The 13,584-nt window shown below is 38.4% G+C and overlaps 1 protein-coding gene across 1 annotated transcript in view; it reads left to right on the forward strand.

Annotated features, from left to right (window-relative positions):
• STARD9 (StAR related lipid transfer domain containing 9) overlaps positions 1–13,584 on the forward strand; it is a 101,877-nt gene that overhangs the window by 36,488 nt on the left and 51,805 nt on the right. The window contains exons 4-9 of the mRNA XM_063398616.1: positions 3,033–3,149; positions 5,130–5,162; positions 5,250–5,311; positions 5,785–5,897; positions 11,075–11,144; positions 13,333–13,405. Coding sequence (XP_063254686.1) covers positions 3,033–3,149; positions 5,130–5,162; positions 5,250–5,311; positions 5,785–5,897; positions 11,075–11,144; positions 13,333–13,405 — 468 coding nt within the window. The remainder of the gene's footprint in view (positions 1–3,032; positions 3,150–5,129; positions 5,163–5,249; positions 5,312–5,784; positions 5,898–11,074; positions 11,145–13,332; positions 13,406–13,584) is intronic.

The raw sequence follows: 13,584 nt of genomic DNA on the forward strand, positions 1-13,584 counted from the left end.
TGATATTAGAAAAAGCTTTGATTTCAATTACTCTCCTTCCTTTTTAAACAAGTAATAAATTGATTGCTATGCTTCGCTTCTCCATTTTTTCTGTAGTACACCAAAACAAAGAGGCTTTTCTGATTAAACTGAGGCTATATTCAACTAAATTAATTGTAATTTATCCTCACAAAAGGACAGAAATTCACCAGAAATAACAAAAACAGAACAGTACAAATCAGCTTTTAATAGAAGTTCAGTATATAATTTTTTGAGATTCTGATGCGTCACCATCCTAGGGTTATGTCTCTGTTTCCAGGGTATCCAGTTTTAGTTCTCTCAAGGCCTAATTAAAAAAGGTCTGATTTGAACCATATTTGAATTGAAGTGTCTGAGTAACCATGTGTATTTAATACGGAGTAAATGCAACAGCTTTAACTGAGACTGGAGTCAGAGGCTCTTCTTTTAGAGAGTCCAAGGGACTCTTGGGGAGAGGGCATGCCCAATAACTTGCACAGTTGGCTTAAATTGCTGTGGATGTTATAAAATCTCAAGGAGATTTATAAACACCAGTGGCAACATCACAATCTTCTACTAATGGATGACATTATTCCTGCTTTATCTATAGGAAAATTGAGTCATGAAAATGCTAAATGAATTGCACAATGTTGTACAAAGGTTTCAACAACAGAAAGTAAAAGAAGTAAAATGTTGTTGTTCTAAAATACCAGCTTCATTGTCCAGATGGCATTGATTAGTGTTGCTATCTTGAAAGCTTGCCACCTGTGAAGATTTTATTTTATTTTACTTAGCTCAGTTACTAACTCTCAAAGATCCATTGTGAACTTTCAGGAAGGAATACAGCACTTAATGGGGAAATTATCACAGAATCAAGATACTTCTCTAGGCTGCATTTATCTCTGTTGTAAGAGGTGCTACCACGAGAAGTATGCGTTTCTAAATTGATATGGAGTCCTCCGGCCACTTTCAGCACAATGAGCCATCAAAATTCCCAAATTTATTCAGTGTTGATATTCTGAAATGGGCACAGTATTGCCTTGCTTCAAGATGAGTCATCCTGTAATTTCTTAGTCCTTTGTACTGCTTGACTCCCTCTCCATCAGTCTTCAGAACTAGTTCTTGCCATCTTGAATTTAGTTCAGATTCTTTCGTCCTGCCCCTTATATTCACATTCCTAGCTACTGATTTCACTGACATGCTCACACAGGAGGAGCTTTCTGCTTTAAACTTAAGTGTCCTGTCTTAGAGACGTCCTGCAAGTTTTACATGCTAACCAGGTAGGGAGGAGATCCTAGTGGTTCTTCTGCTGAGGGAAAGGTCAGTGTTTACTGGAGAATTCACATGAGAATAACTTTCCCTGGATCCTGAGCCCTTTTAACCTCTCTGCAGGGCTTCTACTTGCCTGACAGCCCAATTTGCTGCTCACAAGCAAATGTGCATATATATGCTCAGAAGCACCCCTGCCCTGAATCCCTTGACCATCAACTTGGACTCTGCTCCTAATTAATATTCCTTGCCTTAATACTCCTCACCCTAAAGATATTTTGATGAGTTTTACACACCCCACTCAAACATCCCAAATTCTCCAGTTTCTTTTTTCCCCTCCAGATTCTTGGCTGTGAAGTACAGGTTGGCCCTCTCCAAAGCTGTGCTTCGGTTTCTTATTGGCTTCAGTAGTGACTGCAGAGTTTGTCTCTATCTTTTTTTGTCTCTTGTCTATTACATTTGTATCCCTGTGTTCTATTCATGCTCTGAATGGGAAAGTTTCTTGAGCTGATAATCCTGGTGAAGCAGATGCTCTGACATGCCACATACCCTTACAAATACAAACAGGGTAGTCAAATTTTGCCAAATAGGAATGTCATTAATTCTCCAGCTGGAAATTAGCATCTTGTCCTAGTTTGAGTTGAAATATGATCTGAAAACTAAAGTCCCAATAGAGGATTTTCAATCTGCTTTCTGTGCAATTTAGGTAAAGTGGTGATCTATGATTTCTTTTTCTGTTGATTTTTGTATCAGTTTTAGTAAATTTATCTGTTCGCTGGAGAAGCAAATGACCTGGCAGTGGATGAGATTTCACAGCACTGAAACACTGGAATCCTATGTATCTCTCTCCATATCCTAACCAGCTTTCTATGTGAACAGCAAAACCATTAATGCTTGTAACATCTCTTTTGCAAGGCCAAAGTGTGCAGGGGGGTTGGCAGCCTGCCTGCTGGAACCTTTTAATCCACAATGCACTTCCTGGCAAACCTTACTAGGTGTCCTTTCAGCTGGTCTAGGGCAAGGCTTTGACATCCTGAGAACGTGATCACAAGGTACCTGTGGACCAAAAAAAAAAAAGAGCAGGAAAAATAGAAGGAATAACTGGTCATATCTTGCTGTATGGGTGATTTGGCCCAACTTTAGCAGCCACAGTACAACCAGTGCAAACTTTGAAAGTGCTGAGAGGCTGGCAAGGATTTGGTGGTAAGAGGTCCTGGCTCTGTAATACAATGAGCAGAAAAAGACACGTCGCTGTGTGTTTGGTGTGAAGAGAATATGAAGCCCGAAGCCTCTGGTGGTGTCACTACTGACCAGATGGGTCAGATAGAAATATTGCCTGGGTGAAATCTGTGTGCAGATTAGACTTTGCTTCTGATCTGTAATTTTTATGCTGAATTTATGTAATTGCATCAAAGAGCCTTGATCATGACTTTGTCACATTTATGATGAGAACTGTAAACACTCGGGGTAGGAAAAATCCTCAAGAATTCACATAGTCTGAATACAAAATAAGAGAGAGCAGGCAGGGAAGCAGTTAAACACTACTGCTCCTTGTCAGCACTATGCTTGCTATGCCAGAACCTTAACAAAGATCTAACAAGTGAGTGCTGAGCACTCAACCTTGAGTCTGATCAAATAGAAAGACAAATGTGTGAAGATCCTTGTTCCCATGGAGTTATTAAAGGAGCAAGATCTGTAGGTGATGAAGAGTGTTTGCAGGGAGACCTATTGTTCATGGACTGTTTTATTTCTCTTGGTCTTTCCAGGTGTTCCAGGACCTTGGCACTTCTGTGTTGTCTGGTGCATTTAGAGGATACAACATCTGCCTCTTTGCATATGGACAGACAGGTTCAGGAAAAACTTACACAATGATGGGAACACCTGTGAGTTACACCATTCATTTTAAACCTAGGCTTGACAGCAGGATGTCTAGCAGAAACATTGCTTTGTTTTTAGATGATGGTTGTGGTGCTTGCTGAACAGAATGCTTATACATGTTTTGTTTGGTTTTTAAATGTATAAAATGTGAGCCTTTACATTTAGGTAAAAAATAGAGTATCAGGTAAAAATATTAGAAAGTAAGGTGTAGTTTGAATATTATTAGATAATCTTCTTACTACATATGAATCCTGTCACAGAGTTGGGCACAAAAAAAAAAAAAACAAAACAAAAAAAAAAAAAAAAAAAAAAAAAACCAACCAAACAAACAAAAAAAACCAATACCCTGTAATAGTTCTGGATTTTAGAAATCTTGTAGTCCAAGATAATACAAAGTATCCATTCCTATGTGATATTTTGGCAGTCTGACCTATGCTGAGATTAAGTTACTTTCACAAATAAAACTGGGTACAATTCACAGTAATAGTCTTGTAACAGGCTTGATTATTGCTTGGAATATTGGCCTGTGGAAAGTAATACTTCAGCTCCAGTTTTGACATGCATTTGAATGGAACAGAAGCTGTTACATTTTAAGATTGTCTACCAGGCATCTCCTAAAGTGCATTTTAATCTTGCTAATGAGATTGATGGAGTCAGTTGGTTTCCTGTTTCGCTGCAACAGAAGGAAATATGACATTTATCCATGAATATTCTTAGCTGTTGCTGAAAAACACTGCTGAAAAGAAAAAAAAAATGTTTCCATAAGTGAACCAGTATTTTCTACATCCATGGAGTTCAATTTTTAAGGTGAAATAAGGGGGAAAATGTGTTTAAACCCTAAAGATAAGAGGCCTGTTCTAACACAGTTCGTTCTTTTGACAAAATTTTGGATGTTTAAGTTTTTATTTTCTCAATAGACATCAACAATAGGATTTAGTTACATTATTACCAGATTCTATATTAATTTTATGTGAAATCAAGTTTTATGCCATAAAAACCTGAAGAATTGTTAAAACTTGGGTTAATAGGTGGCAAAGTAGGATACTTATGTTACCCTATTTTGAAAATATCTTAGCAATTCAGAATGGCCATCACTTGAAATTATCATTAATTTAAGGAAATTTCTGGATGTTGTGTTTCTAAGAAATTTCTTGTTTAAAAAATCATTTCTTTCTCCAATGCAATACTGCTTTGGGCTGATCTTTAATAACATGTATTCACTGTGAAGCAGTGTTCCAGTGTTTGGTATAAACAGAAGTTTTGTCCACTTGATGAACCTGGATTTTCTTCTTTTAACACAGTTTCAAGTGTGCCTTCTGAAAGAAGCCTTTCATGCTATTCAGCAATCAGAATCCACCTAAGCCCTGGTGTCTTTCCCAGGCTGTGTTGGCACTGCAGTCACTAAAGTGTGAACAACCATATCATAAGGAGAGTTCATCACACAAAAGCACCCTGTTACTTCAGTGCTGTGCAGACTGGGCAAAATTTTAATCACTTAGACTGGGTATTGTTAGCAGCCTCATATCCTCTTCTCTCTGAGAGACAAAATTTATAAATCTAGAATATAAAGCTGTTCCGAGGCTCCTCTGTGATGCCATAGCATGAACAAATAAAAGTTGAATAAGGAAAACCCAAAAATATTCATGAACAGTCAACCTGTTTCAGTGCTGGCCTGGCTTCATCTAGTCTGCAACACCTCTGACACAGACATGTCCAGTATCATTACATCAATCATCTTTTGGATTTAACCCAAGCCTCTAAACTTCTCATCAATGCTGTGTACATTGGTCTAAAATTACTTTTGGTATAAATAGCCATGCTGTTCTGAACTACACTCCATGGCTCTTTGTATTGTAATCCATCAGGCAGTCATCACTGCACTATGATTCTGTCCTTTTCTTCTAACTTGGCTTTTGTTTAAAAATAGGTTTTGCATGAGTGTTAGAAAATGTATTATTTAATTTTTTTCTGTTTATTGTTTGAAGGCATCCATTGGGCTGACACCTCGTATATGTGAGGTATTTTTTTTTCTTCACTTGCATTTGTTTAAGCAGTTAGATTTTCTTAATATATTTTAAATTCACATGAACTTCTCATTTGTGAAGGGCCTCTTTTCAAGGAAGAATGATTACTCAGACCAGATGGCATCGTGCAGGGTAAAGGTCAGGTAAGTGTGTCACTGTTTTGGACAAGAATATGAAAGCTTCTAACAACATATTTCTGTGATTGAACAAAGTAAAGACCAGTTTATTTTGTTTCTGTTTTCTTAGAAGATAGAAGTTTTTGAACAAGGGACAAAACACAGAGGAATGATGAGAAAGTATTAGATTTAGGACTTTTCCATCTAAGTATAGTTCTTTGTATTCTGTTTGTTCACTTTTGTATAAACAGCTGAAATAGGAATGCAGTGAAAATTTACTTGCTTGCTTTAACTCCTAAATTGAGCCATAATCCTGCATTCTGGTCTTATTCACCATTCCCTTGGACCTAATATAGCATTGTGTTTGGAAATCTGGGAATTTGAGCCAACTAGTGCAAAAAATCGATGTAAGAATCAGTTATGTTGTCTAAATATACAGTTACTCCTTTTGTTTTGTTTTTAGCTGAGCGAATTTAACTTTCCTTTTTTCTTCTTTTCAGTTTTCTTGAAATCTATAATGAGCGTGTCCGAGACTTGCTAAAGGAGTCAGATCGAAAGAAACCTTACACGCTTCGAGTTCGGGAGCACCCTGAAACAGGACCTTATGTACAAGGTGAGAGTGGGCTTCAGATAGCATCAGAACTGCAGGTGAATGCAGGTCAGGTGTGTTTGCATCTTTACATGTGTTCCTGCAGTGATCATCATTGCCTCTGCTCCTCAAGGGTTACTTTCTCAGATATTTTTCTTTTATGTTCACCTGTAGTGCACTGAAAGCTTTCCCTCTCTTATCCTACTGGCTGGATACCCTACACTGTCCGACTTTCCAACCATAGGTCATATTGTTTTTCTTTCTTTTATTTTAAAGAAATATTAACTTAATCAAGAAATCTACCAACATTAGCTCTAAATGGGTTAAGGTCCCTTCATACCAGTTTTATACCTCAGCAGCAGAATATACATTAAAAAACCCCAAAAGTAGATCCATTCAACTGTTTGATGTTGCAGGGCAAGCCGTGAGCAGGAATGAAAATCTCACCCAAGTGAAAACCTAATAAGGTTCACTTTCAGTTGTCAGCTTTTTTAGTTGTCTTTCTTACTTTAGTTCTTACCTTCTCCCTCATTGTTTTTCTATTTCCAGTTTATCTTCAGTTTTGATTGGTGCTTTCACCTCAAGGTCTCATACAGCTTTAAAGTGCAGTTTGGCCTTTGGTGTTTCATAAATTGATTGGCTCCTGGTGTAGTTTGCCAGCCACATTGCCATGTATCTGATCAACAGCTGACAAAAATCACATCTCAAAATCAGTACACTACTGTCAAATCATACAAAGTTGATTTATGCTGGAGATCAGAAGAAAGAAGGTTTTCCAAACTGGGGATTTGTTTAGAGAGTAAATGCATACATTTCCTTTTCTTCTTGCCTTATATCCACTGGACAGACTGGTATCACTGACTCTGCAACTGCTTGGCTGGCCACCAAGTGAGTAGTAATACCTAGGGGGTATGCACTTAGTGCACAAAATGCCTATCACATAGAATTTTATGGATCCTGTCACATCAGAGCAAATCCTGACTTGTCCTGGCTTCTAAATGGAGTCCTTGTCTCTGTTTAGTGAGTTTCTCTTGCTCTCCTTAGTTGACTTTTCTCCATGTTTTTCTTTATTATGGCATACACATCACACGGTTATCCTTCCTCCAGAGATTAAAGGAAGATGTGACAATAGATAGAGTGACTTGACTGTGTGGTTGGATGGAGCCCAGCTCTGATTCCTTGGACACCTGCTGTAGTGGTCATAGTACAGCTAACAACCTGTGGCTGTCCCAATTCCTCCTCTCAACGTTTGAAATCATCACTTGCCAAGTGTTGAACTTTCATGGTCCTGTACACAGGGGCCTATCAGACATTCTGGCGGTTTCAGCTGGGCTTTCCCAGAACATCAGTGTCTTGTTTTAAGGAGACTTGGAAAATAATAGATGAACTGATGGTCTCGTTAGTATGGCATACATAATTCCATGAAAAGTAGATTCATAGATAGTGGCATTTATTGAGGGCATTCCAAGATTCTCTTTCTACCTGCTTATTATTGGAGAACTTCATTGTTGATGGAGTTCAGATCCTAACTATTTTCTTTTAGCAGCTGCACATTCATCACACAAGAAAGGGTTTTCAAACTGCTTCCTTCCTTGGCAATTTCTTTTCTCAGGCCTTATATCTCCAGTGATTCCTTGGCTGCATATAACGGAGTTTCCCTGTTCTAAAAGAAAATAGTTATAGCTTCTGCCAAAGGGCTGGCTTGCCTTCTGTCACTGTTTTGTCTTCATCTGGAACCTTCCAGGCCAATTCTGCCATTTCTTTTTCCGTTCTATTGTGACTTTTGTTGTTGTTGCAGGGTTCGTTGCTGGGGTGAGGGTTGTTTATTTGTTTGTTTCTATTGTGCTTTTTTTTTTTTTTTTTTTTTTTTTTAGCCATTTTGAATAAGGATTTTATACTTGGATGCTACTGAAATTTTTGACCTGAAATTTTTTTTTGCTGGAGTTCTGAAATATGCCAGTGAAGTTCCCTGTTGATTAGATTTTGTAAACTAAGAGGAAAAGATAATGGCAAAGATTACCCTAAATAATGTTTGCCCCTTTTAGCAACATTTGTAAATTCAGTTTGAATATATTGAATATATTTTGGATTATTCATTCCTTCTGTATATTATGACAGCTTCAAAGAAGAATTTTGTTAATGTCTGTAAGAAAAACATTATTTTCAATGGTGGGATTAATGTTTTTTTTTAAATAACTGATCACATGCATGAGAAACAAAATATTTTCCTTGCTGAAGACACCATGGGGTGCAATTAGGTGCTGTTGTGAGACCATGTGAACTGAAGTAATTTCAGACTGATTAGTCAGTGGCTTAGGGCAAGAGATGAGAGGTTTTTTTTCAGACATGTGTATACAGATATATATTAATAAATTTACCTATGCAGTTTATGCAATTGAGAATTGTGACAGCTTTACTTGAGACAGCCCTAGTATCTGTTGAGGAGAGGGACTAATAAAGTGTGATGGAGCTGCATTCATCAGATCACATCAAAAATAAGCAGCAGTGACTTGAATGCAAGTTTGAAGTATAGGCAGCTTGATTTTAATAATATCAAATTCAAGAAAGCCTCTCGTGAAGAGGTTCACAACACTGCTACAAAATGCCCTTCTCAACTGCACTAATGTATTGCTGCAATCAAAAATTGCTGAGCTCTGTAACGAGAGTTTTCTATGTGCTGAAGTAGTCTTTGGCAGTTTTATGTGTAGTCTCTCCACGCTGGATCAGAGTGCCTGAATAATATTTCCAACAGCTAGACAGCTAAGATCAAAATTATCAGCAAGTTTACTAGGGGAGCCTGCTTTGTGTTTCATTTCCAGGCAATTTACTGTATGGGAGAAATTAAATTGGTGCACATCAGCAAAGCTCAGAAATTTTCCATTGTTTTATAGATCAAGCAAGTTAAGGACTAGCATCTGTATTTGCATCATACTTCTTTCAAGCAGTCAGCATCTTTAAGGTTTGCTGACTCTTATGAGAAGCTTCTCAGTGTACATTAATTTTAGTTGGTGTCAATGACATCTAGAGTACAGTTAGCTGTGGATGAAGACTAGAGAGAGGGGAAAATCAGAAAACTTAACCCCTTTAAGGAGGACTCTTAGATGCTCTGGGCAATGCATTTTCCATATGCAAGTCCAGTCAGAAAGTCCCAGCTCTGAACACTAAGAATTTTAAATGTTTTCCAATCCATTGTTTTTTCATGTAAACGCTGAGAGATTGTAGCCTTTAAAATGCTGCAAGTGTTTCAGTGCTTTGGATTGGAATAGTTTCAAACTTCTCCCTCACAGATGGTTGCACTGTTAAGGAATTGGCCTCTCTTAAATCAGGAAATGATGCAATCTATTTTATTACTCTGAGACAGATTTCTAGGGGAGATCCTTTCTTAGTCCAAGGCAGACTTCTAGAGAAGCAAATGGGCTTGATCTTTCTATGTGACTTGAAAATGACCTTTCTTTTTCTGCCAGCCAACAGAACACTTCATCATTTTTTTTTCAAGCAACATTTAAAATATTTCATTAATCTTATCAAAAAGCTAACTGTTTTAAACTCTCTGCTAGATTCACAATTCCAGTGCTTAGGGAAATGTAGGCAGGTAAGAATTTCTTCCATGCTTCCTTTTTATAATGGTGTTTTTATTCAGTTAAATAAGACCCTGAAAAGGGGTTTTGGAAAACAATTGTATGATAGTTTCCATATTCTGAGCTTTGAAGATCCCAGTGTGGCTGGAAAATAATGGGCCTCTTTCTCAAATGGAAAATGTGATGATTTCTGGAATTAATATGTTGTAAAGAGACACTAGAGAGCAGAAGAAATACTTTTATTTGAAAATCATCCTATACTTTCTGTGTGTGCAAATGTTCACACACGCATATTGCAGTTACGTTTTTTTAAAAGTGCGAGTGATCCAAAAATCTTTTTTTTTTCTTTATATGTCTCAGTTATTAAAGGTCTAAAGTAAAATCCCTCCTATGTTTTAGGTTTTGCTTTCATTTAGAGTTAAGTAAGCTGTTATCATGAAAGCATAGACTCTAACAATATCAGAAGTGCCTGTTTCAGTCTTCTTGAGTTTCATACTAATCTTAACTTACATTCTAGCAGTAGACAAATTATTTGATCCAAATAAATCAGGGTTTTTTTCAGTACTTCCCCTTCACCCACACTTTTGTGATCAGTAGTAAAACAATCAAAACCTTAATCTGTGGAGGGAGAGGAAGCTGCCCTGGATTCCAGCTGTGAGATAAAACATTCTGCACAGGCGTGTTTTTCTAGCTGTGGTAGGACAAAGACTTGCTTCGCAGCTCAGGTGTTTTTTAAGGAGTCACTGCAGTACAAAAGATAAATTATCCTTGGTGACAAGGCGTATTAAACTGGATTTATGGGAAATACAAGCCTGTTGAGGATAACTCCGTGCGTGTGCTGGAATTTGCATTTTGCCAGGAGCTCCAGTGCCTCAGCACAGCAGCACACCGCCCTCCACTGGGCCCCTCTTGGCCATGACCCCCTCCAGCACAGCAGGCTCCAAATGGGGGATTCCTCTCATTTCTTTAGGGGGTTTTCCTCTCCTCAAAAATAGAATCAAATGTAGAAAACAAACAAGTAAAAACCAACCAAAAACAAACTGAAAGGAGAAGACAAGAAAAGGCCAGGTGATTCATATCATCATTTGGGGAGATCCTTCAAAAAGCCCTCTGAGGAGAAAAGTGCAAGAAGATTCCCAAGTGCAGGCTAAAGCCCATTTATCTAAGTGGTAAATATTCACAGGCGTTGGTTCCTAGTTCATTTAGTTGCTTGAGCAGAGCCATCATCCAGAGGCAACAGCCACAATCTTTTTTGTAGGATCTGTACCCAAGTAGAAGCAGTGACATTGCTGAAAGTTTATTATGGACTTTGAGTTATACTGGTTTTTAACTACTGTTGTTGTGCAGATGGAAAAGTTCTAATCTTTGAAGGCATGAGGGGTGTTTTTATACTAATGTCACTGCATCAGAAGGATGAACTAGAATTTTTTACCTGATTTTTTAAAAAATTAAATAAAATGTGTCTTTTTAATGAAATTTACTCTAGTCGAGAGACTACATGTATAATAGACTGTCATCTTAGCAGAACGTCCTTATTCTCCTGATGTTGGGGAAATTGTTGGGTAAACTGAATGAAACTTCCTAAGAAAGCTAAATATTTAACTCTTCTCTATTTTTTGGCAGGTTTGACTCAGCATTTAGTTACAGACTACAAGCAAGTTGTAAAACTTCTAGAAGAAGGAATAGCTAAAAGGTATTTTCCATAACAAAAAGCTCCATCTATGTTTAACTCTTCTTTCACTGTGTGCTGATTTAATTGATGGTTACTTTAATGGCCAGGTTGCCAGTGCCTTGTGATGACAGGATGTCAGAGTTGGTGATCCTGCACATGACACACACATGAGTTGTTAGATGTCATCGTATTGTCAGACCAAGAGCTACAAGCACTCATGAAGTCATTTCTTCAAAGCTGATCCCATGCTGACTTACTCACAAAATTCCACCATCTGTATGTGATAAAAATGAAAGCCAAGAAAACATTTTTCTGTAAACAGACATCTGTTTTTCCACTTGCTCATGATACTTCAGACTGGACAGCTTTCAACTCACTTCATTGTATAATTCAGTGATTTAAAACTGCTAAAAATTTAATGTATACTTATTTATTTTATAAAAGTACTTGGTTTACAATTATTTGGTTTTATTTCTATAATTTCCTAGTCCAAATTGTGTGTTTGCTCTCAGGGATTTGGAACACTAGTTAAGCCAATGATTTTGGCTCTCATTAGTTAAGACACTTTTTGACAAGAAGCCTTGAATACCTTTCTTTACAGGTGCCATAACAGTAATGGAAAAGAGTTATATTTGAAAGTATCCTCCAAATCCTAATCACAGTTCCAAAATTGATATGAAGTCTCATCATAAGACTAGTCAAAGTTTTAGAATAACAGTGATGCTGGCAAGTACATAACAACTAAGCTGCAAAAAACCCCCCATAGAATATTCATCACAAAAACCCCCATAGAATATACATCAGGATAAAGTTTTGCTGTTTCTGCTTGTAGCAATTAATAGATGCAGTTTTATTTCGGTACAACAAAATTCCAGGTGAATGCATGGGTTGCGTGGGTCATGAATAATTGAGATGTGGACTTGCTCTGTAACTACCTTATGTATTGGAGGTGAGGAGTACTGACACCTCCTCCTCCAAATCTTGGAGCACTATCTTTTTCTCTTTTACTTTATAAACTTTGGTGCTGTGCTGCCCACCGTAGGGCTGTTGTCTGTCTTCTGCCCTTTACCTAATTGTTTGTCCTCCTCTTCCAGCTTCTGGAGACTAGTTCATGTTCTCCTGCTACCTCAGCCTTGGCTTCCTATAATCATGATGTGCTCAGCTGCCTATAGCTTTTGGCAGTGGCCACTCACATGACTGGAGGAGGTGTAGGAAGCAGAGAACAACGGGGAGGAGAGTCCTGGCTTTGCCCTCATGCCCTGGGCACTCAGCAGCGTACACACAGCTGCAGTTCTCTGCTCTCTGCTGCAACTGGTCTCTGCAGTGCTCTGACAGCTGGGCTTGTAGCAAAAGCATGGTGCCACAGTCCTTTTCTGCACTACTAAAATTACCTACTGTTGTTGTGGGCAGGCTTGGTGAAACTGATGATAAAGGCTGCACATATATCTGATACTCAAGGCAAGATCAAAGGAGAAAAACCTGTCTCCTTGCTTTTGCCCTGGACAAAATCCTGCTTTCTTTGGGTTTTTCTAATTAAAACAACCATAAGAAAGTAGAATTTCCAAAAGTTTGCATTACAGAGGCAATGGGAGAGTGCTGCAGCTCCTGCTTGCCAGAGTGCACTGGGTCAGAGCACGAGAGCTGTTTGATCAGCCTGTCCATGGCAGAGTCAAGCAAGCCCCACACAGGGAATCCCAGCATCCATTTAGCACTCACATGCGTGCACTGGTTAGTCTCACTGGACTCCCCTAGCAGTGTAAAGGAGCTGTATCAGGGTAAGGGACCCCCAGAAGGGGTTTATGAAGGTTTTTGAACCCTTTGGAAATACCAAGGGATAAAAATGGGGACAAATGGAGAAGATGTGCTGGGCTTGTGCTCTCTGTGTTGGGGATGAGCTGTTTGATGCTGTTGCTGGCTGTATTTCTCTGCTGTGTTCCATGCTTATGCCACACCTTATACTTGTGCTGTAAGGCTGCTTTGAGATATCTCCTCAGAGTGCTCCTGGTGGAAAAAAACACCTCTAATTGATCCTCAGTTCCCACCCTTCCGTGTTCTCTGCCAAATGCTCAGGGATCAGATCCAGGAATGCAGCCTGCCATATTCTCCAAGTTTCACATTTTTTCATTTATCTGCTGTATTTGTTGATTTTGATTTCCCTGAATACAGGGAAGTAACCCTTTGTAATTGAATGGTTTGTTCTTCTTTTTAGAATCACAGCAGCTACACATATTCACAATGCCAGCAGCAGATCCCATGCTATCTTCACCATCCACTACACTCAGGTTAGCTAAAAATAACCCAACTTCCTCTTCACTTTCAAAAGCATTGTTCACTGTGTTGTGCATTGTTTACTGGGCATTATTTTGTGCTGTTTGTAGTAACAGTGGAAGCTGTTACTTATTTCCTTCGCTGCAGATGTGTTGAGTGTTTATTGAAGCATTCTGTTCCTTTGTGCAAGCCT

Source organism: Prinia subflava, chromosome 5 (assembly GCF_021018805.1).
Source record: "Prinia subflava isolate CZ2003 ecotype Zambia chromosome 5, Cam_Psub_1.2, whole genome shotgun sequence".
In the NCBI taxonomy this organism is placed as follows: Eukaryota; Metazoa; Chordata; class Aves; order Passeriformes; family Cisticolidae; genus Prinia; species Prinia subflava.